Here is a 20,860-nt window from a genome sequence, read left to right on the forward strand (position 1 = left end):
AACAGCAGCACCACTGTTGGGAAGAAATGCAATGGTGGAGATAAGTTTTGTATAAGTGCAACTTTATTTTAAAAGTTGCTTATTTTTTGCCCAGCACAGTAGCCTAGTGGCTAGAGTCCTCACCTTGCACTTGCTGGGATCCCATGAGTGCCTATTCATATCCCAGCTGCTCCACTTCCCTTCCAGCTCTCAGCTTGTGGCCTGGGAAAGCAGAGAGGACGGCCCAAAGCCTTGGGACCCTGCACCTGCATGGAAGACCTGGAAGGCTCCTGGCTTCAGATTGGCTCATCTTTGACTGTTGTGGCCACTTGGGGAGTAAACCAACAGATGGAAGATCTTTTTCTCTGTGTTTTCTCCTCTCTGTAAATCTACCTTTGCAATAATAAATAAATAAATTTTTTTAAGTTGTTTATTTAAAAAGTTCATTTATCTGAGAGACCAAAAGACAAACAGAAATCTTCCATGTGTCGGTTCACTTTCCCAAGGCCACAGCTAGGTTACATTCAATCGAGGGACCAGGAACTCAGTCCAGGCCCCCCACGCAAGTGGCAGGGACCTAACCGCTTGGGTCATCACCTGCTTCCCGGTAAGCTGGAATCAGGAGAGGGCCTGGGATGGAAATGCAGATCTTCTAAAGTAGACTGTACCATCCGTCCCCTGTGGCTTCTTACCTGCTTTCCGAAGCACCTGTCCCAGGTTTAATTACCGGTGATAGCAAAGAAGCCAAGGTGAAGATCTGAGTTCTCCTTTACTTCCTGCTCCTGCACTTACCACACCCACACTTTATCCACACGTCCACACGACCTTCAGTGATTCACCCCCATGAATGTCTGAGGAAGTCATGAACCCTCGGACACTGAGCAGGCGCTGAGAGCCTCTACCCCCTACCCGAGTCAACATGCAGCGGATGGGAGAGGAGTGGACATGCATTTCTGAGACATCACAGCAAGTACTGTTGGGGAGAATCGCAGGACTGCCAAGAGCTGACCAGCAACGCAACTGGGTAGGGTGATGGAAGGAAAACGGGAGAGGAATTCTGCCAGGTAGAAAACAACAGGCCTTTGGAGCCGGAGACCCTGAATTCTGCTCTTTATCAGCTGGGTAACATGTGAGACTTAATGAGCCTCTCTGAGCCTCAGTTTCCCTTTGTGGAAAGTGAGGATATGAGTGAGGTCATGGGGTGGGTCTTTCCTGATGCACAGCAGGTGCAGGCAGATGATGGCTGGATGGTGACGGTGATGATAAGGAAGGTGATGGTGATGCCATTGATGGTGGTGATGACCATCGTGGTGGAGACTGGAGGACCCTGTAAGGATCGTGCTCCTGGTTGTGGAACAGTATTGAACTGTGAGACTTCTCCCTGGATGCTAGAGTATCACATGATGTTTTACTGTAGAAGAGAAGGGTGAACCAGGTTAATGTGTGGCCATCTTTCGCAGGACAACTCCTGTTGCATGGGAGTTCCACTCCAAGCATTCGTTTCTGTAAGGAAAACACATCAGACTGCTGCAGTCCACTATCCTGGTTTGCTGAGTCAGAATTGTTTCTGATAAGCGTTCAAATTAAGTGATTATCTTTTTTTCTATTTTTAAGAGAGAAGCCTTCCCACTGGGCTCAAACAGTAGGATCAAGTGCAGTGGGCAGGAGAGGTAGTATTTGTAAGATCAATTTGCTCTGATGAGTGTGGAGACTGTGGCTTGGAACCGAGCCAAGAGGATCCACGTTCTGCCTCCTGCGCCCCTAGGGAGCCACAGGGCACTGAAGATACTCAAGGCAGGAAAAGGGAAGCAGAACTGGTGGGGAGAACAGAGGACCTGGGCCCGGCAGTCCTTGAGCTAAGCTGTCAACCTGCTTCAAGCAGCCAGCCCCTGGTTCCAGCTCCCAAGAGCCATGCAGCACATCGCCTCCCACCCCACTCCTTCTCAAGCAGGATTGCTGCCCTGGTGACAAGGACCACTGGGGAAGGGACAGGGCTGGCCAGAAGGACCGCCAGGACAGGGCTGGCCAAACTTGGTGCGTGGTGAGACTGTGGGCCAGGACCAGCTGGGCGGGAAGGAACTCATCTATCTGGCACCTACACAGACCACCACACCTTGTTCAGGGGGTTGCATAGTTTTAAAATCCTTCACTAACTCGCCAGTCACTACTGTTGACCTTGCAGTAGAGATGAGCTGGAATGAGGAGAGGTTTCGTGGGGGTCAGGCACTGACAATGACCTCACGGAGCTGGGCAATGAGTAGGTCTGATTTCTTTTCCTCCTTGGAGCTGTATGTCCTTGGAGGCGTGAGACTTCAAGAAAATCAGAGCTGAGCCAGCATCCTTGGGGAAGCGGCAGGCAGAGAAGACAGCAGAGGGTATCAGGTAGAGCCAGGAGTACCCAGGAGTCTCTGGAATGCCTCTAGAGCAGGGCACTCCTTCCTAGCCCGAAGTTGTCTCAGCCTCCTCTCGTCTGAAGAACAGGAGTTGGCTCCTCTACCGTATAGCTGTTGTGGTCCTGCAAGCGAGGAGCTGAGGTCCCTCCCACCCCAGCCCTCCAGTTCCTGTGTGCCTCAGCCTCTATGTGGCCCCATTTGTGGGCCTGGGGCCTCTGCAGAGACCCAGGGACCCACACACCTCACGGCTAGGGGCCTATGAGCTGCCCGAAGGCTTACATAAATGTTCCTGACCTGGGAAGAAAAGAAGGCATCTGCTTTGGCTGGCTTACAAACATAACATAGAGTACCACTAACATGTGCATTGATTCTATCACCAAGGCTGAGTGATGTTCTTGGTCAAGGGCAGCCCAGGTCATGTATCAGTGGTAGTAAGTATGAGTTCAAGTAAAAAAGTAAAATGAATAATTTACTGTTCTCAAAACTGGACATGATAATAAAAATCCTTTTAGAGTGTTTTACTGCTGTAAATGATACTTAATGAGGGAGCCAAGGGTATTTTGTGATGGTCATGGTGGGAGTGGATTTCAGGCCCGTAAAGGCTTTACAGGGACTTGTGCCAGCTTGGAAGTACAAGTTCCCTTAAGGTCATGGCTGTGGCTACAGAGAAAAGAGGCCGGAGCCGGTCTACTGCTGGAGCTGAGTGCCCAGGCTCAGCACGCAAGGATGTGCCTGGGGCATCTGGCAGCAGCAGTGGCCTCTGGGAAGGTGTTGGCGACAGGCTACAGATGGACAAGGCCACTGCGGTGGCCGCAGCCAGCCGTCTCCTGCCCTCCCTGTGCAAGGGAGCAAAGCATTCAGATGTGGGTTCCAGAAACTCCTTCTGGCTTCTCCCAGAGAAGGAGCGGGCAGCAGGGAGGAGGCTTAGCAGGGTCTGATGATAGGAGAGGTGACAGCTGTCTACCTGCCCGTGGGGCGACGGTGACAGAGGACAGAGATGGAACTGAGAGATGTGCCAGAGTTAGAAACAATGGCATCTGCTGAAGAACTGAACTTGGAGGTGGGCGGCCAGCATCGGGAGAGCCAGGCCTGCCACAGGGCAAGTGTTTGTTGTGTGCTGATGTCTGTCTGGGACATGACAGCCTCCGAGGGCTCATGGGAGCAACATGCAGAGGAAGCCGCAGAGTGACGCAAGGTGAGGGCACAGGTGAGGACCCCTCCCCGAGGCAGAGAGAGCACATGCTCGCCTCCCTGGGCAGCACAACCTTTTTTGGCTATGGGCTCCCCCCTTACTCACCATCCACTGATTCCACCCACAAGATACCTATGGACATTCATGGTCGGGGGTGGGATGTGTACACGGACTGTTCACCACTGAGGGGCTCCTCAAGCCGGGTTCCTTCTGGAAGCTCTGAGGAGAGATTCTATTATCTGTGTTCAGCTTTCAAGGGCTGAGTGTACCACTTGATATCTGGCTTATTGTCACTGTATGTTCAAGGTATGTCATTCTGGTCTCTGTTTCCATCACCACACTGCTTTCTGCTGTTACTCTCACTGGTACAGGGGTCCTCCTCTTTGGAGGAGGACCCCTGCGAGGACCTGGGACACACTCCAGACAAGGGTAAATCATGATCATGCATCACACTGCAAAGCCCCTCTTGCTGTTCGCAGTGTCATTCACGGGCGGGGCTCTGGCAGCACTGTGTGAGGCAGATCCATCCTGCCCGCAGCTTCCCACCGTGACCACCAGGGGGAGCAGCTCCCCCGGCTCTTGCTCCTGGTTTTCCCTTCATCAGCACTCACAGAGTGGCTTTCAGAATGAAAGGAAATGATGTGTACAGATTGCGTAGTTACCAGTGTACACTCAAAAGTGCAAGATGTTTAATAAGCATTAATCTTAAGAATCACTTATGGTGGACCCCCAACGTTCTTTCTTTCCCCTGGAGTTCTAATCCAGTCCCTACTCTACAGAAGTGGAGATCCAGATCAGAGAGGATCTGGGCTTCCTCAAGTTCATCTAACAAATGAAAACAACAGCGAAGTTCAGTTCTGTGCCCAGCGGAAATCCTGGAGCAGAGACAGAACTCCTGGGCCTTTCACAACAAACTCTCAGGGAAAGGTCCCGTTTGTCTTTTGATAAAGGCAAGAGGCCACCGGAGCAGGTGGGTCCTGGAGCACAGAAATGGGGCTCAACAGGCAAGAGGTCCTGCCACTCTGAAGGCCGAAAGGACCAGGGAAGTGTTACCGAGGCTAGTTATCAGGAAATGCTGGTCAAGAGCAAGAGGCCCTGGCACGATGGCTCAACGAGCTAATTCTCCCCTTGCAAGTACCAGGATCCCATACAGATGCTGGTTCGTGTCCCAGCTGCTCCACTTCCTATTCAGCTCCCTGCTTGTTGCCTGGGAAAGCAGTAGAGGATGACCCAAAGTCCTGGGACCCTGCCCCTGCATGGGAGACCTGAAAGATGCTCCTGGCTCCTAGCTTCAGATCGACTTAGCTTCAGGTGTTGCGGCCACTTGGAAAGTGAATTAGCGAATGGAAGATCTTCATCTCTGTCTCTTCTTCTCTCTATATATCTGACTTTTCAGTAGAAATAAGTAAATCTTAATAAATAAATAAATAACCAAACCCAGAGAGCCCTTCACTCCCTTGCAGAGAAGAAACCTGACCACTGCAAATGTCGGGAGAATAAGGACCCATGGGGTGGCCCACTGATTCTGGGGGCAGTAGCCACTGATGTGATTATCCTGGGAAAAAGTTCCTATAGTCTGAGACTCACCAGTCCCTCTGGCTGTGATGGGACTGTGGGCAAGAGAATGATACAGAAAGAGACCAACAAGGAAGGGGGAGCTATAGACTACCCAAGGGGCTGGCTGTGGTGGCAGAAAGTAGCTGTTCTTGGGGCCCGCGGCATGGCCTAGCAGCTAAAGTCCTCGCCTTGAAAGCCCCGGGATCCCATATGGGCGCCGGTTCTAATCCCAGCAGCCCCACTTCCCATCCAGCTCCCTGCTTGTGGCCTGGGAAAGCAGTTGAGGACGGCCCGAAGATTTGGGACCCTGCACCCACGTGGGAGACCTGGAAGAAGTTCCTGGCTCCTGGCTTCAGATCGGCGCAGCACCGGCCGTTGAGCTCACTTGGGGAGTGAATCATCGGATGGAAGATCTTCCCCTCTGTCTCTCCTCCTCTCTGTATATCTGACTTTGTAATAAATAAATAAATAAATAAATAAATCTTTATATAAAAAAAAAGAAAGTAGCTGTTCAATTCAAGAGATGCTTAATTCAAATAAAGATAGGAAGGAAAACTTTGTATGAAATTATATCCCAGTGGCCAACAGACCCACTAAAATGGCGCAAGCTTATAAGTCATTAGCTAAGGCCTGTGAGCATCAGCAAGGACCACTGTGCTCTCGGTAAATCAACTGCAGTGTGGCCAACCCCAGGCGCCTGATTGCTCAAATGCGCTACTCCAGAAGACGATCTGTCACCCAACTGTAAGAAGCAGCTGTTCCATGTCAAGCCGTGTCCCCAGCAAATGTGCCCTCAAAGACGCATCTGAGTGCTGGGGTCCATGCAGTGAGGGTGGATGACACAAAGTTGTGAAGAGAACAGTTCCCCTGTTTGACAAGGCCCAGAGGAGCTTCCAGCTGTTTAACAGGGCCCGGCAGATGTCTCCCTGACCACCTTGATGCAGTCTCACCCCCTTTTGCATGGACACTCAGCCACCCCACTAAGAATTCTGTAATCTATTGAGGCATTGCTGTTTGCCCTGTGAGATGGCTTTTGCAACTGATGTGAGCTTGGGAGTTCATGTTGCTGATAATGTCTGGGTGAGTGGGCCTTTCACAACTTGCACACAAGAGTACCATTAAGCCCATACTGTTTCTGGACGCTTTATTGTATGCCTGCCCATTGCCCCAGAATCGGCTCAGATATGTGGCATGCCTTCTGGGAAATGGCTTGATAAATATCCTAAAAATTAATGAAAGTGATGGGAGTATGAGATGAAAATGCTTTGGCGATAAAAATAGTTATTGTGACCCTAAAGGTTAGCCTGTCCTTGCAACTCTTTGGAGCATAGAAAATGTAGCTATTTTAGCCACTTTTATGATTTTTTGACTAGAGGAATTATAGGATGTATTGATAGCATAGAGATATGCTTTTGATTATTATTTGACTGTTTATGAGGTTGTAGAGCCTGCAGTTGTAGGGGGATTTAATATTTGAAACTTTTGTCTTGGATTTTTATGTTTTTTCCATTTTGACATATTTCTCTGATTAAATGATGGGCAAGTTGTGGAAATAGAAATGTAGTAGGAATGCATTACTGATTAACAGGCAATCACATGTGCCTTGGCCTTGGAGTCCTGGCTGTCACCCCCTGGCTGCTGCTGAAGAATGAACAATGGCTTGTTTTGAAGAAAATGATCATGGTAACTTACAGAATTATCTTTAAGATCACTTAGTTGGCCATGAAGTAAAAACTAAAATAATCAAACATCTGTGCATATCCACTTAGTTATGAAGTAAAAATAGAACAATCAAACGTTTGTGCAGAGGCTTGAGATGTGTCTGAGTAAATAAAAAGGACAGCTTCTTGAGCTGTTAGCAAAGGGCACCAAGTGACAGTGTCCGTGTCTTTCCTTATCACCGACTCTGCACACCCTTCTCGAGCTCCGAACTCAGCTGGAACTGTCCTCCGGCATCTGAGAATGCTCTTTAGCAGCACAGTTCAGGATCTCCCGAAACGATGACCGATTCACACTCTGCCCTCAGCGGCGAGGAAGTTGAAGCCTGCCGACTTCCAGTGAAGGTGTAGTGGGGTGCAAGAGAGATCACACCAAACAAGTATCGGATGTGTTAAGGAGTCTTTATTAACCAAGCTTGGTGATGGCAGGGCCCACTAGATTATTAGCAAATGACAAGTCCATGTGGCAGTCCAGCATGAATTAAAACCCTAAGAGAACAAGTGGTCATTACCATGAAACCCATCTGTGAAACTGAATACCTAGGTCCCAGCTTCCCCAGCAATATAAGTTATCCTAAGAGACACGCAGTGAACAACCTGGGCACACTTACAAACCTGCAAACATTTACCTTTTCCTGGCTTCTCTGTCTACATTCCATTATTTCTAGGTCTTATCTCCCCTAGAACTCCTGAAAGTACCCAAATTAGAAAGCCAAAGCATCTTAGCATTAACTGTCCCGCCCAAGTAGTGAGCAGAGGGTGAGGCATACAGACATACAGGGGCCATGTTCAGGGGCTACCTGTCCTTGGAGTCTGTCCATGGGAAGCCAAAGAGCAAGCAGGTACTGGGGAAGCCAAGAGACGGAATGCGAGAGCAACAAAAGCGGGAGACCAAGAGAGAGTGTCCCTCCCTGTCATGGGCTTTTATGGGGGCTTGTGAGGTGAATGGTTATGCAACAATGCAACACTGCCCCCTCTCAGGTTCCAGGTGATGACAGGTGGGCTTCATTTGGATTATGTGGGTGGAGGAGGCATGGCTTGTGACCTGGAGCTAGCTGCCTAAGACCACAACAAAGGGAAGGTGCTCAAAGACAGGACCATGACCCAAGGAGGCCAATCCCAAAGGAGCACACACTTCATGGTTCCCTAATTAAGACCAGTTATAAGGAGTTGACTTACTGGGAGGAGGAGGGCAGTGACTGGCAAGGACACTGGGTGCTGGTAGTGTTCTGCTTGGTGATCCACATGGCCATACCACTGGGCTGTCCCCTGTGTGAAAAACACAACCCCGTGTTTGATCCTCCAGGGCTCCAAGTTTGCATTTAGACGGAGAGATTTCAGAAGAGCCAGCAGAGCATGTTAACGGCTGAGTGTGGATGGAGAGGAACAGAAATGTTCTCCTGGGACTTGGGTTTTGGCCTGAGCAGCAGGATAAACAACGTTGTCTTTTATTGAGATGGGAAAGAGCAGAGAAAGAGCCGGCAGGGGCACTAGAGGACAAATTAGAGTCAGTTTTGAATGTGCTGTGATGGGGTGACCAGCAGCCTTCAAGGGCAGAAGTCAAGCGGCTACCTCCACGGTCAAGTTCAGAGCCCCAGGGAGAAATCTAAGCTGGCTCGGCAAACGGGACTCCCAGCCGTGCAGCTGGACTACAAGGTCACTGGCCTGGACGGGATCAGCAGAGGATGCGTGCGGAGGGCAGCGATACTGAAGGCTGGGGCGTGGGGACTGGCTCAGGCCGTCTGGTCAAGGCAAAGAGTGCAAGTGGGGACAGGAAAGAGCAGCACAGGGCCTGGGGGAGAAAGCCAGGGGCACGTGGCACACAGTGGCCAGGAAGGAGAGAGCAGCCCTGGCTCGGACTGCTGATGGCTCCGGAGTTGGTGTTGAGGCCCGGGCCCTGGATCCAGCAACACAGAGTCGTCATTGGTGAACTGGGCAAGGCCAGTTTTGCAGGGCGGTGGCATCTAAAGTGTGGAGGACAGATGGCAGGGGAAGACCAGACAGTGTGGGATGCAGAGAGTTCGTGGAGCTTTGCTAAGCAGATGTGGGGCAGGAAGTGGTGGTGGGGTCAGGGATTGTCAGATAGGATGGGAGCCATACCAGCATATTTGCAGAGAGGGAAGAGTGGGCATGGCAAGAGAGAAAGAACAGAGTTGGAGCTGGGTCCTGGGGCTGGTGGGAGCAGGTTGGGAATGCGGTATGGCCTCTCAAGCTGCTAGAAGGGCAAGCAGAGAGCAATCAGAGGCAGTAGAGCAATCAGAATGAGGCAGATAAGGTGTTGCTGCAAGCAAAGCTGATAAAGGCTCCTAGCTCTCTCCCCTCCTTCTTCCTTCTGTGGGGCTGGGGCAAATCAAAGGTTCCTTGTGGGAAGTGGAGCCCTGCCTGGGCCAGGGCAGGGAGGCCTTGGTGCCGGGCTGGGCTGAGTTCGGCCCCCTCCCAGCCAGCTTGAGCAGGCCTACAGCCCCGTGGGAGATCTCGGCACACAGCGGTGGGGAAGGTAGAGACAGACAGACGCCATGGTGGAGTTGGCACCCTTATTTGTGCCGTGGGAACGCAGGCTGCAGACCTTCGCGGTGCTCCAGTGGGTCTTCTCCTTCCTGGCCTTGGGTAAGGCAGGCAACAGGGAGTGGGGAGGGAGAGGGGTAGAGACCCTGGACATGAGGGGAGGGGCGGAGCAGCAGCATCAAGTGCACCAACAGATGGGCTATGTAGAAGCCAGGGGATGATGGCAGGGGGTGGGAGGTGGGAGAAGGAGTAGCCTGAGTGTAACCTGAGACTGTGTGCATGCCTCCTGGTGAGCCAGGAACAGACTGGCTTGGCATGAAGTTGAGCTCTGCAGGCTGGGTCCACCCGTGCCTGACCTCTCCTTCCTCGTCAGCAGCATGAGGAGGGCAGGGTCATCGCGGATGAGTTGAGGCAATGGGATTGCTTTAGGCCTAGCCCTGGCCGTGAACAAGGCTCACCAGGAGGGCAGGGTCCTGCATGTTGGGAGGAAGGGTAGCACACAGCAGCCAGAGGCAAGAAGGTGTTAGGGGGCCACTGACTGCCTCCAGAGGCCCTCAGTCCCGCATACTATGGCCAGCGGGTCACAGAGGCTGAGAAAGGTCACCCTCAGCCTGCCTGCTGGCATTTTTGAGTACTAGAATGTGTCTGAACTGGGATACCTGCCCAGTTAGGAGCTGGGAAGACCAAGTAGGACACAGAGGTCAAAGCTTTCCCAGACCAGAAGGACCAGAGGGAGTGGGATTAAGAGGCGCCTTATCCTGAGGGCAAAGGGGAGCCGAGGCTCCGGGAGGGGAGTGACAAGGTCCAATCTGCATGGAAGGGCCCCAGGAGCCTGCTGTCAGGGTCAGGGGTCTGCTGTAATCGGGGTGTGGAATGACAGATAGTGGGGGAGAGTCACAATTTAGGACAGGAATCAGCAAATTAAGGCTCACAGGCCAAATCCAGTCCACTGATGATGTCTGTATAATTCAGGAGCTCAGAATGTTTTTTTTTTTTTAATCTTTTATTTATTTGATACTTTAAAATATATTTATTTGTTTGAATGGCAGAGTTGGAAAACAGGGGAGAGAGATCTCCCATTTTGTGCTTTACTCCCCCAAATGCCGCAGTGGCTGAAACTAGACCATGCTGAACCTGGAACTCTGTTCAAGTCCTCCACGTGGATGGGTGGCAGGGGCCCAAGCACGTGGACCGTCTTCTGCTGCTTTCCCAGGAGCATTGGCAGGAAATGGGACTCCCATGGGCACTTTGACTTGGGGTGCTGTTGTCACAAGCAGCAGCTTAACTTGCTGCATGTAACACCTGCCCCTTAAGGGTTTTTATTTTCAAGATTTATTTATTTGAAATGCAGAGTTCCAAAGGGACAGGGGTGGGTGAAGACACACACACACACAAACAAACACACACACACACACACACACACACACACAGATATCTTCCACTGGTTCACTTGCCAAATGGCTGCAATGGCAGGAGCTAGGCCAAGCCGGAGCCAGGAACTTCATCCAGGTCTCCCACGTGCATCCAGGGACCCAAGCATTTATGTCACCTTCTACTGCTTTCCCAGGTGTATTAGCAGAGAGCTGGATCAAAAACAGGGCAGCCAGGGCTCAAACCAGAGCCCATACAGCATATCGGCTTTACAGGCTGTAGCTTGGCCAACTATGCCACCAGTGCTGGTCTCTAATCCCACTTCTTGAGGGCCACTATTAGAAATTTGTTTTTATTCCCTGGAGATAATTTTCGTAATGTGGGAGCTACCTGCAATAACTATTACTCTTATCCAAGGGGAGAGAGACCTAGTTGGGGTGCTGATCATATAGTGTAAGAATGCTTAATGCAGGGCCCGGCATGATAGCTTAGTGCCTTGCATGTGCCAGGATCCCATATGGATGGGCACTGGTTCCTGCCCCAGCTGCTCCACTTCCCATACAGCTCCCTGCTTGTGGCCTGGGAAAGCAGTAGAGGACGGCCCAAAGCCCTGGGTCCCTGCACCTGCATGGGAGACCTGGAAGAGGCTCCTGGCTCCTGGCTTTGGATCAGCTCAGCTCCAGCTGATGTGGCCACCTGGGGAGTGAATCAGTTGATGGAAGATTGTCCTGTCTCTCCCTGAAAATCCAACTTTGCAATAAAAATAAATAAACCTTAAAAAAAGAAAGAATGCGTAATGTAAACAAATAAGCAATGCCTCTCCCTCCCTCCCAGTTCCTTGGGCTCCTAGCTTCTTCTCCAAAATTGGCAGGAACCCTGCCATTTCCTACAGCTGTGCAACCAGGAGTGTAAAACATTCTTGTCCCCACACCTTTCTAACATTCTCCTTGAAGCCTGTCAGAAAATGTTTAAGATACACGCAGAGAACCAAACATGGGCAGGTGGTCCGTTACTGGTTTTTTCGAGCCCCTGAAGGCACTAGCAGGGCTGCTGGCAGGCTGACAAGAAGTACAGGGGAGGACGGGGTCTAAGCTGCAGACCTGGGTGGGCGAGAGGGTAGGTGGGAAGCAGCTGCCTGCACAGCCAGGGGACACTTCCTCCAGCTTTCTGGGCAAGTCAGGGATCTGTGTTTGTACCTGAGACTTTCCTAGTTTTCACTGTGAGTCACTCATGCAGTAGTACATGAAAACATGATTGATAGGTAGAAGTAAGCTACACATGCACTTGTGGCTTCCATCCATAGAGGAATGCCACGCAGCTTCGCAAGGAGGGAATTTTTTTAAAAGTTTATTTATTTGAAAGTCAGAGCAACAGAGAGAGAGAGATCTTCTACCCACTTCACTCCCCAAATGTCTGCAACAGCTAGGGCTGAACAAGAGGTAAGCCCTAGGAACCAGAAGCCTCCAGGTCTGAGGGCTGGGATCAGGAGGAGCCTTGGCAGGAAGCTGGATCAGAAACAAGAGGCAGGACTTGATCTCAGACAAATAGGGACATGGATGTCCCAAGTAGGTCTTAGCCCACTGAGCCACAACACCTGCCCCAGAAGGAATTTCTGACCCACATGCACTGGAAACTACATGCTGGGAGTGGAATAAGCCGGTCACAGCAGGAGGGAGACTGTGTGAGCCCAATTATATGAGGTATCTGGAGCAGTGAGAGTCATGGATGAACTAGAAGAATGGCTACCAGGGCCTGATGGGTGGGTGTCTGAAGATCCTGCTTCTGGGTCCTGCACAATGGCTCAGTGCCTGAGTCCTTGCCTCATGCATGCTGGGATCCCATGTGGGCACTGCTTCATGTCCCAGCTGCTCGGCTTCCTGGTCGGCACCCTGGGAGGGTAGCGGAGGATGGCCTTGGATCCTGTGCTCATGTGGGAGATGCGGAGGAAGCTTCTGCCTCCTTGGCTTCAGATAGCTCAGCTCTGGCCATTGCGGACACTTGGAGGGTAGACCAGTAGACAGAGAATCTTTCTCTCTCTCTCTCTCTCTCTCTCTCTCTCTCTCTCTCCTTCCCTCCGTTTATCAAAAAAAGAAAAAAAAAAAAAGATCCTGCTTCAGATACCCATGGCCTGTATGCCAGTGTCTGGGGCTCAATGCACATTCCAGGAGGCAGGACAGGAGGGTCCCTGGAGCTGGGTCTATGCCACTGACATGCAAGACCAAGACGGAGGTCCTGACTCCTGCTTCTGCCCGGCCCAGTTCCGGCTGTGGTGGGCATCTGGGGAGTAACCTGAGAATGGTAGCTCTGTGTGTGTCTGTTTCTCTCCCTCGCTTCATTTTTAAAAACCTGTTTCAAAATAAAACCCATAAAGTGCCCAACACAGCACTGGGGTAGTTGACTCCACACAGACAGGGATCTGTCACTCACGGCTGTGCTACTAAGCGCCTGGTACTCTGCAGGTGCTGTTTATAAAGTGAATATTAATGGGCAGGAAGAGGTCTCCCTTTGAGACTCTGAAAAACAAAGTCCATTGTCACTATGCATTTTGCACTTGGTGAACGAAGACTGCTGCACAGTGGATGTTGGAGGAGGAGCAGGGAGCTGTGCTACATCCTGCTTGGCACCCCAACCTCCCCTGTGCAAGCATAGAAAGCTCATCCCTTCCTCCCAGGGTTGGGGGCCAGGCAGGACGGGGCTGGCAGTGTCCCCTCCCTTCTCTGATGACCCCACTGCCCTCCCCAGCCCAGATCTGCTTCGTGGTCTTCATCAGCCTCCTGTTCACAAGATTCTGGTTGTTGGCCATCCTCTATGCTACCTGGTGGTACCTGGATCGGGACACGCCGCGGCAGGGGGGCAGACGCATTGAGGCCTTCCGCCGCTGGGCGATCTGGAAGTACATGAAGGACTATTTCCCCGTCTCTGTGAGTGCGGTGGCTGGCTGGGTTGTGGTGGGCACAGCTGGGAGAGGGGAGCCTGGGCTCTACTTCTGTGTGGCCTGGGAGAACCAATGGACTCCTCTCTGGCCTTGGCTGACCATCTGCAGGAGTGCGTAAGGACCAACAACTATAAAGGCTTGGGAGGCGCTTTGTGGCACATATTAAAGTTTAACATTGTGTAACTGTATTTATTTATTTGAAAGGTAGAGATACAGAGAAAAACTGCTTCCATCCACTGGTTCACTCCCCAAATGGCCATAATGGCCGGAGCTGGGCTGGTCCATAGCCAGAAGCCAGAGCTTCATTCTGGTTTCCCATGTGAGTACAGAAGCCCAAGCACTTGGGCCATCCTCTATTGCTCTCTCAGGCACATTAGCAGGGTGGTAGGTCCAAAGTGAGGCAGTTGGGATGTGACCCAGGACTCATATGGGATGCTGGTACTGCATGCAGCAACCTTACCCACTGCACCACAATGCCAGTCCCTGCAAGTTTGAAAGTTTGCACCACTGTGGGTAAAGGGAGAAGAGAGAGAGCTGTGAGCTGGCCCTGATTCCCCTCTTGCCCTGCCTCTGGCATGCCATATCCCATTCTGAATCTCAGTTTTCCTATGAGCCCGGGCGCAGATAGATTTTGGTAGCCCTTAGCGCTGTTCACTGTCTGGCTCAGGACACCACATGGTCCTTTTGCACAGCTGACCCTGGACTTGAGATTGGGCCTGATTGCAGCAGGTCCCTGAATCTGAGCGAGCAGACCCTTCAGCTCTTTCACCTTCCCCCAGAAACTTTTGACCAGGCAGCCAGCTGTCCTGATGGGACGGGGTGGGGAGAGCAGTGACGATGGGAGAGTGACTGGGCTGAGTCTGCTCTGGGAGGAGGAGGTCCTCTAGAACTGCATGGGCTGGATTCCCACCTTGGGTGTAGGAGCTTGGGGGAGTCCCCTCTTCCCATCCCTCTGTGCCCTGGTGTCCTCACATATGAGATGGTGCTGAAGCCACAGACCTCCCTGGGCTGTGTGGACTCCGGCACACACAGCAGGTCATGCACCTCACTGGTTCTCTGTCACCTGGAGGTGACTCTCTCCTTCTCACTGAGTCAGCAGTTGGTGCAGCAGGGCCAGGGGCCCAGCCACGAGCCCCACCTCCTCTGGCCCCTGCAGGGCCTGGAAGGCAGAGTCTGGAATCCTCAGGGCTCCTAGCCGTCTTCCACCTGACAGTCATACGGCCCCACAAGAATTAGCTCAGCTGGGCAACGGCTGGAGTGCATTTGCCCCTAGCACCCTAGGGAGTAGGGCTTCTTGGACAAAGGGCAAGAGTAGGTGGGGCAGGGCAGAGGGCAGAAGTTGGCTAGAGGAGGTGTGCCCTTACAGAGAGGAGGTGTTGAAGGGCAGAGTGCTAGCAGAGGCCTGGGAGGGTGAGAAGAGGGGGTGCCAGCCCCCGTCTGTGCTTCCCCTGCAGGGCTCTCTCCCAGGGTCACATCCAGGAGATCCTTCTCCCAGGGCCTCTGATTTGGAGCTTCTAAACTCATTTTCTTGACTCTCCTCTCTCCAACCTGGGATTCCTCTTTTATCTTCTCCCAAAGAGTTATTTTATTTACTTGAAAGGCAGAGTAACCAAGGAGGAGGGAGAGAGAGAGAGTGTCTACAATAGCTGGGGGTTGGACTAAGCTGGAACCAGGAGCTAGGAGCTTCATCAGGGTCTCTCACACTAGGAGCTTCATTCGGATCTCTCACACGAGTGACAGGGGCTCAAACACTTGGGCCATCTCCTGCTGCTCTTCTAGGTGCATTGGCAGGGAGTTGGATCTGAAGTGGAGCAGTCAGGAGTTGAATCAGCACCCATTTAGGTTGTTGGCAATATAGGCAGCCACTTAGCCCACTATACCTGGGGATTGCTCCTTCCTCTGTGCCAGGAGGGCCACAGTATCCTGGGGAACGAGTGACATCAGGAGCTGAGTCTTGAGTAGGGTCCTGACTCTGTGTCCTGTGCCCTGAGTTCTCCAGGGGGAAGAAGGGTGACCTGCCCGGCAGAAGGGCAGAAGTAGCACAGGCACAGGATGGCTGCTGATCAGCCACCTGCGGCACAGGGTGATGAAGCCTGAAGGCACGCCAGTGGATGGGGCTGGAGAGCACAGGCCAGCCAGCAGAGGCCTCAGAGCCTATTCCTTGGAACTTGGCCAGGGAGAGTCTTCCTAGCAGCTTACGGTTCTTGGCAACACCTGCCCCCTGTTCACTGGGTTGTGTTCAGCTTCAGGGCTGGCAGAAATGACACTGGGTCAGCTCTGCACCTATCTGATCTGCTGCCCTTAGGGTTCCAAGGGCATTTCCTCGGTTATGACACTGTTGACACTGGACTTTACTTTTAATGGCAGAGAGAGGGAGAATCTTCCAGTCTTCCAGGCACTGAAGTCAGGAGCCTGGAACTCCATCCTAGTCTCCTGCGTGGGTGGCAGCAGAGGCCCAAGCACTTCAGCCATCGTCTTCTGCCTCCCAGGATGTGCATTAGCAGGAAGCTGGATCAGTAGCAGAGTAGCTGGAACTCAAACCCAGGCACTCCCACGTGGTTCGCAGGTGTCACAGCATCCCCTATTGGCAGAAATTAGATATGCATGGATTCCGCCCCCCCCTTGTCAAGCTCCAGGTTTCCACATCACCTATAGAGGATGGGCAGTACTAATGAGTGGCCAGCAGAGGGCGGGATAACATGCACATTGGTTTTGCCAATCCCAGGCTGGGAGCCTGAAGGTGTGGGGTTGCAGACTTATGCCCTGCAAGGATCTTGAGTGACAATTCCCAGCTCTGGTGAGTTTGCCTGCATTCGCAAGCCTCTGCATGCCACTGTCACATGCATGTGGCCTTGTGAAGATCTTCCAGCAACTACGGGTCCACCTGTGGGTCAATGAGCTAGTAGGGGAATTCAAGCAAAATCAGGCAATTGTTTCTAGGCCTTGGGACTTCCAGAAGTCATGCTATTGGCACCCCAAAGGGCTGCTGGTGAAGATTTAGGCTATGTTCTTTGCTGGGGGGGGGGGGCTGTGGTCACTTTATACTGAAACCCTCTCCTCCTTCAGGGGCTGGGAATCCCCCACAGTGATCATGTCATCGTCTGGAGCATATGTGGCCACTCAGGCCTAAGGCCTATCGGAGGGACCTAGTGTTGTGGCTAGGGCTGTAAAAATGCTGCCTGCAACCTGCTGGTCATGGTCACACCCCTCATGGGGCACAGCAAGACAGCCCTCTGACCTCACCCAGGGCCACGCAGGGGGCAGCTAACTGCCAGGACCAGGGAGCAGATCGAAGCCTTCCTATACATTGGCTGTGATGGCAGGAGGTTGTAAGGGGCTTCCAACACAGGTGCACACACACACACAGCACATTGTAGGACAGTGACTGCAAGCCAGGCAGCAGGAGCAGCAGTGGTCATCTCTACTGCCAACACTACCTGCCACCTCTGCTTTAGCTCCCAGAGAATCTGCATGGCCCAGTGGTCTCTCCTTCCTACTTCGTGCCAACCAGGGAAAAAGGGGACACCAGGCACTGTAGGTGTGGCATGGTCTGCTATGAAGAATGCAGGGAGTCTGCAGGCTGGGATGCCCCAGTGGGAACTGCCCCTGACACTTCCCAGGTCTGAAATTGTGTCAGTGACACAAGCACTGACAGGTGTGAAATCTGGGTCCACCCCTCCAGCCCCCCGCCACACCAGGTGGGGCCCTGGCTTGTGCCAGCTTCGCCTTCTGTGCTGCCAAGCAAGCCTCAAATGTTAGAGCTGCTCCAGCCTCCCTGGGGAGGGGTGGCAGAGAATGGTTCCATTTCACAGATGAGAAGCCTAAGAGAAGAGCAGTGTGTCCATAGCGAATGCCACATGGCCCCAGGTGTCACTACACACCTGGGTCGTACCCTCCCTAAGAACCCTGAGTGCGCGGGCACAGAGAGGTTCAGACAGGGACAGTGGCTTGGCCAATGTCACCCTGGCAGGGGGTGGGGGTCAGGCATGGGCTCAGCAAGCAGGGTCACCCCGGCTCACCTAGCCTTCCACCCGCTGTCTCCGCAGCTCATCAAGACAGCGGAGCTGGACCCCTCCCGGAACTACATCGCAGGCTTCCACCCGCACGGGGTCCTGGCCGCGGGAGCCTTCCTCAACCTGTGCACCGAGAGCACCGGCTTCTCCTCGCTCTTCCCCGGCCTCCGCCCCCACCTGATGATGCTAACATTGTGGTTCCGGGCACCCTTCTTCAGGGACTACATCATGTCCGGGGGTGAGTCGGCCCACTGCGGCTGCGAGAGGTAAGGGAGGTGTGTCCAACTGCTCTCTGCCTCCCTGGAGCCCCGGTAGGAGAAGGCTAGATGCAGAGGAAACCTCCTACAGGACTGAGTGCCCAGGAAGACTGGCAAGAGGGAGAGGAGCCAGGGAGCAGCAGGTGGAGCAAGCGGTCTGCTTCTGGTTTGGGCACACACTTGTCTCCTCTCCCCAGGGCTGGTGACATCCGAAAAGACCAGCGCCGATCATATTCTGAGCAGGAAGGGCGGCGGGAACTTGTTGGCCATCATCGTAGGGGGTGCCCAGGAGGCCCTGGATGCGCGGCCCGGAGCCTACAAGCTGCTGCTGCGGAATCGCAAGGGCTTCATCAGACTGGCCCTGGCTCACGGGTATGAACGACAGCCGGGGCAGAGTCGAGAGTTCCCTGTGGGTGGAGGAGGATTCCCCTGGGCAGGGAGAGGCCCACCATGCAGCAGTGCCTCCTGTGCACACTCAGAGAAGTTCAGACGAGGGGACACAGTGATTCAAGGGACCTGGGGTGGGTGGGGAGAGAGGACAGATTCCCCAGAGACCCAGGTGAGCTGGAGGGATAAGAATTTATCCAGGGGCCTGTGACAAAGGTGTTCTCCCACCTTGGGGTGAAGCAGCTTTGAGGAATGAGAGCCAACTGGTACAAGAGGGGTTCTTTGAAGGGGGCGGGAGGAAGCAGGTGCTTTTTATCCTGGAGGATGCGCCATAGCAGGGCAGCCTACCTGTTCTGATGGGACTGGGGAGGTGTGGTCCTGGGAAGGTGCTGCTGGCCCCTGGGTCAGATCTGGGAGGCACCCCAGTCCTCTGGCACCAGTCCCCAGGCCCAGTCCCTGGTCCCTTGCTGCTGGTGCCAGTCGACTTCCCAGCTTGTACTTTTTCAGGGGTCTCCCCCCACACCCTCTGCTATCTGTTCTCCTCCAGGGCAGCCCTGGTGCCCATCTTCTCCTTCGGCGAGAACGACCTATTTGACCAGGTTGAAAACTCCTCTGGCTCCTGGCTGCGCTGCATTCAGAACCAGCTGCACAAGATCATGGGTATCTCCTTCCCCCTCTTCCATGGCCGAGGTGTCTTCCAGTACAGCTTTGGCCTCATGCCCTACCGCAGGCCCGTCACCACTGTGGGTGAGCTGGGTCCCAGGCTAGGTGTGGGGACGGGACCTGAGCAGGGTGCCACAGGGGGACTTGGGGATGGGCCAGCCACACCTGAGACCAGGACACACACACACACAGCGTGTCACAGGACCTGGAACGGAGGCTCCAAGGACCAGTCATTGCTGTGTGTCAGGTATGACATTAGCTGCTCAGTTTAGCCTAACCATAAGTCAGGTAGGCATGACTAACCCCATTTCAATGCTGGTAAAGTGAGGCATGGAGAAGTTCAGTAACCTCCAACACATCTCTGCCTTGGAGGCACCAAGTGGAGGAGGTTAGAATCTGGGTCCCCCTGACACTTTATCATACCAAAGAGGGGTTCAGTTCTTTGAGTGAGGAAGGTCATTTGGAGAAGGCAGTTCCCAGAGGACAGTTCCCCTGAGACACTTTTAGATCGTGTGTAAAGCAGAAAGCCATGGGCTTGGAATCAGAGCCCGGGGGTGTTGTCAGGCAAGAGGTGGAGGAGAGCTTTAAGGATGCATAGGCTCGGCACTGCCTTTGCAGCCCCCTGGACATCAGCTCCACTTCTTGGGTCCCAACCAGGTTCCTGCAACACAGCTAGGACTGAGAGGCGCATATGTCTCCTCTCTAGCCCTCGCTGACCTGCCAGATGAGCGCAAATGGGTAAACCCCCAAGGCCATGACCTTCCCTGTGTCGTGTGGCAGACTTTTGCTGTCCCAGGAGGAGAGGGCAAGGAGCTGCCTGGAATACTTGGGGGCCTTCTTGATTGTTTTTTAGGATGAGGCAGCAGGGATCTGCACGCCAGCACAGGGTGGTGGGGATGAGAGAGTCTGCCTGGTTGTGAGCTTGCCTCCCCCTAGAAGCATAGGCACTTGTACTTGGCCTAGACTCCCAGAATCAGGTGACCTGTGGGTGAAGAGCACCCTCTGGGGTTTAAGACCTGGCACTGGTGCTCCCTACCTGAATGGCTTTGGATCAGTTTCTTAGCCTCTCTGGGCCTCATCACCTGGCAGGTCAAACAGGACCCACAAGAGTTTTACCATGTGAGGACTAAAGTGATGAGCACCCAGCACATGCAGCCTGGAGTCAACCCGCCCTGTGCGAATCTATTTCCTGGACTCCAAGCTCCTTGCTTAGGGAGGTGGGGACTCCCCACACCCAGCAGCTTACCTGCTGAACTGCTGCCCACCCTTGTGCCCTGCAGTGGGAAAGCCCATCGAGGTGCAGAAGACGCTTCACCCCTCGGAGGAGGAAGTGGACCAGCTGCACCAGCGATACCTCAAGGAACTGTGCAACCTCTTTGATGCCCACAAGCTCAAGTTCAACATCCCTGTTGACCAACACCTGGAGTTTTGCTGAGTACCTCCAGCTTACAGCAGCGTCTGCCTCCACAGGAGCGGGGCCAGTGCTAGGAAGCCCAGCTGGAGAGAGTGCACATCTCTGCAGAGACCTCTCCCCTGCCCCCTCCCTAGAGCCCTGTAAGTCCCACCCCCATCAGAGCTGGCCCCTGGAGAAACAACACAAGCTCCTGCATTTGCTGCCAGGCCTACCTCTCCATAGCCTCTGTTCCTTTCTGACATGGGAGACAGGGCTAGAGCAAGATGATTTCTGAGGTCTCTGCCCTCCCATGTAACATGTGACACATGAAAATATAGGGAAAAGACATCAAGGTTTACTAGCTGCTAACCTGGAGTGACAGCACAAAAGAAGTCACCAACTCCTGCCTGTTCTACAAGCATCCCCATCCTGCACCCCAGAGATCCCAGTGCTGCCCTCCCCCCCCCCCCCCGCTTCCCTGGCACCTCCACATTTCT

At 53.3% G+C, this 20,860-nt stretch overlaps 1 protein-coding gene and 1 long non-coding RNA gene across 3 annotated transcripts in view; one reads left to right on the forward strand and one right to left on the reverse strand.

The window, feature by feature from the left end:
- Positions 1 to 1,058: 1,058 nt before the first annotated feature.
- Positions 1,059 to 20,860, reverse strand: part of LOC131480211 (uncharacterized) — a 55,857-nt gene continuing 36,055 nt past the window's right edge. Inside the window, exon 3 of one of the 2 annotated variants that reach the window (XR_009245336.1) lies at positions 1,059 to 1,482. This is a non-coding gene — a long non-coding RNA (uncharacterized LOC131480211). Of the gene's footprint in view, positions 1,483 to 15,769; positions 16,232 to 20,860 lie in introns of those variants that run through there. The other variant, XR_009245335.1, reaches the window with a different exon arrangement.
- Positions 9,356 to 20,720, forward strand: MOGAT2 (monoacylglycerol O-acyltransferase 2). The gene is made up of 6 exons (XM_004589879.2): positions 9,356 to 9,446; positions 13,458 to 13,636; positions 17,697 to 17,901; positions 18,118 to 18,292; positions 18,855 to 19,054; positions 20,251 to 20,720. Exons 1-6 carry the CDS (start codon positions 9,356 to 9,358, stop codon positions 20,403 to 20,405), a joined length of 1,005 nt encoding a protein of 334 aa, XP_004589936.2. The 3' UTR covers positions 20,406 to 20,720.

The sequence above is a fragment of the Ochotona princeps genome, chromosome 4 (assembly GCF_030435755.1).
Source record: "Ochotona princeps isolate mOchPri1 chromosome 4, mOchPri1.hap1, whole genome shotgun sequence".
Classification (NCBI taxonomy): Eukaryota; Metazoa; Chordata; class Mammalia; order Lagomorpha; family Ochotonidae; genus Ochotona; species Ochotona princeps.

Excerpts from the sequence above, each read along its gene's own strand:
- MOGAT2 (XM_004589879.2), top strand. The coding sequence starts at position 9,356 with ATGGTGGAGTTGGCACCCTTATTTGTGCCGTGGGAACGCAGGCTGCAG. Across the intron at positions 13,637-17,696 it reads AGGACTATTTCCCCGTCTCT|CTCATCAAGACAGCGGAGCT; the intron begins GTGAGTGCGGTG and ends CTGTCTCCGCAG. Across the intron at positions 17,902-18,117 it reads GGACTACATCATGTCCGGGG|GGCTGGTGACATCCGAAAAG; the intron begins GTGAGTCGGCCC and ends TCCTCTCCCCAG.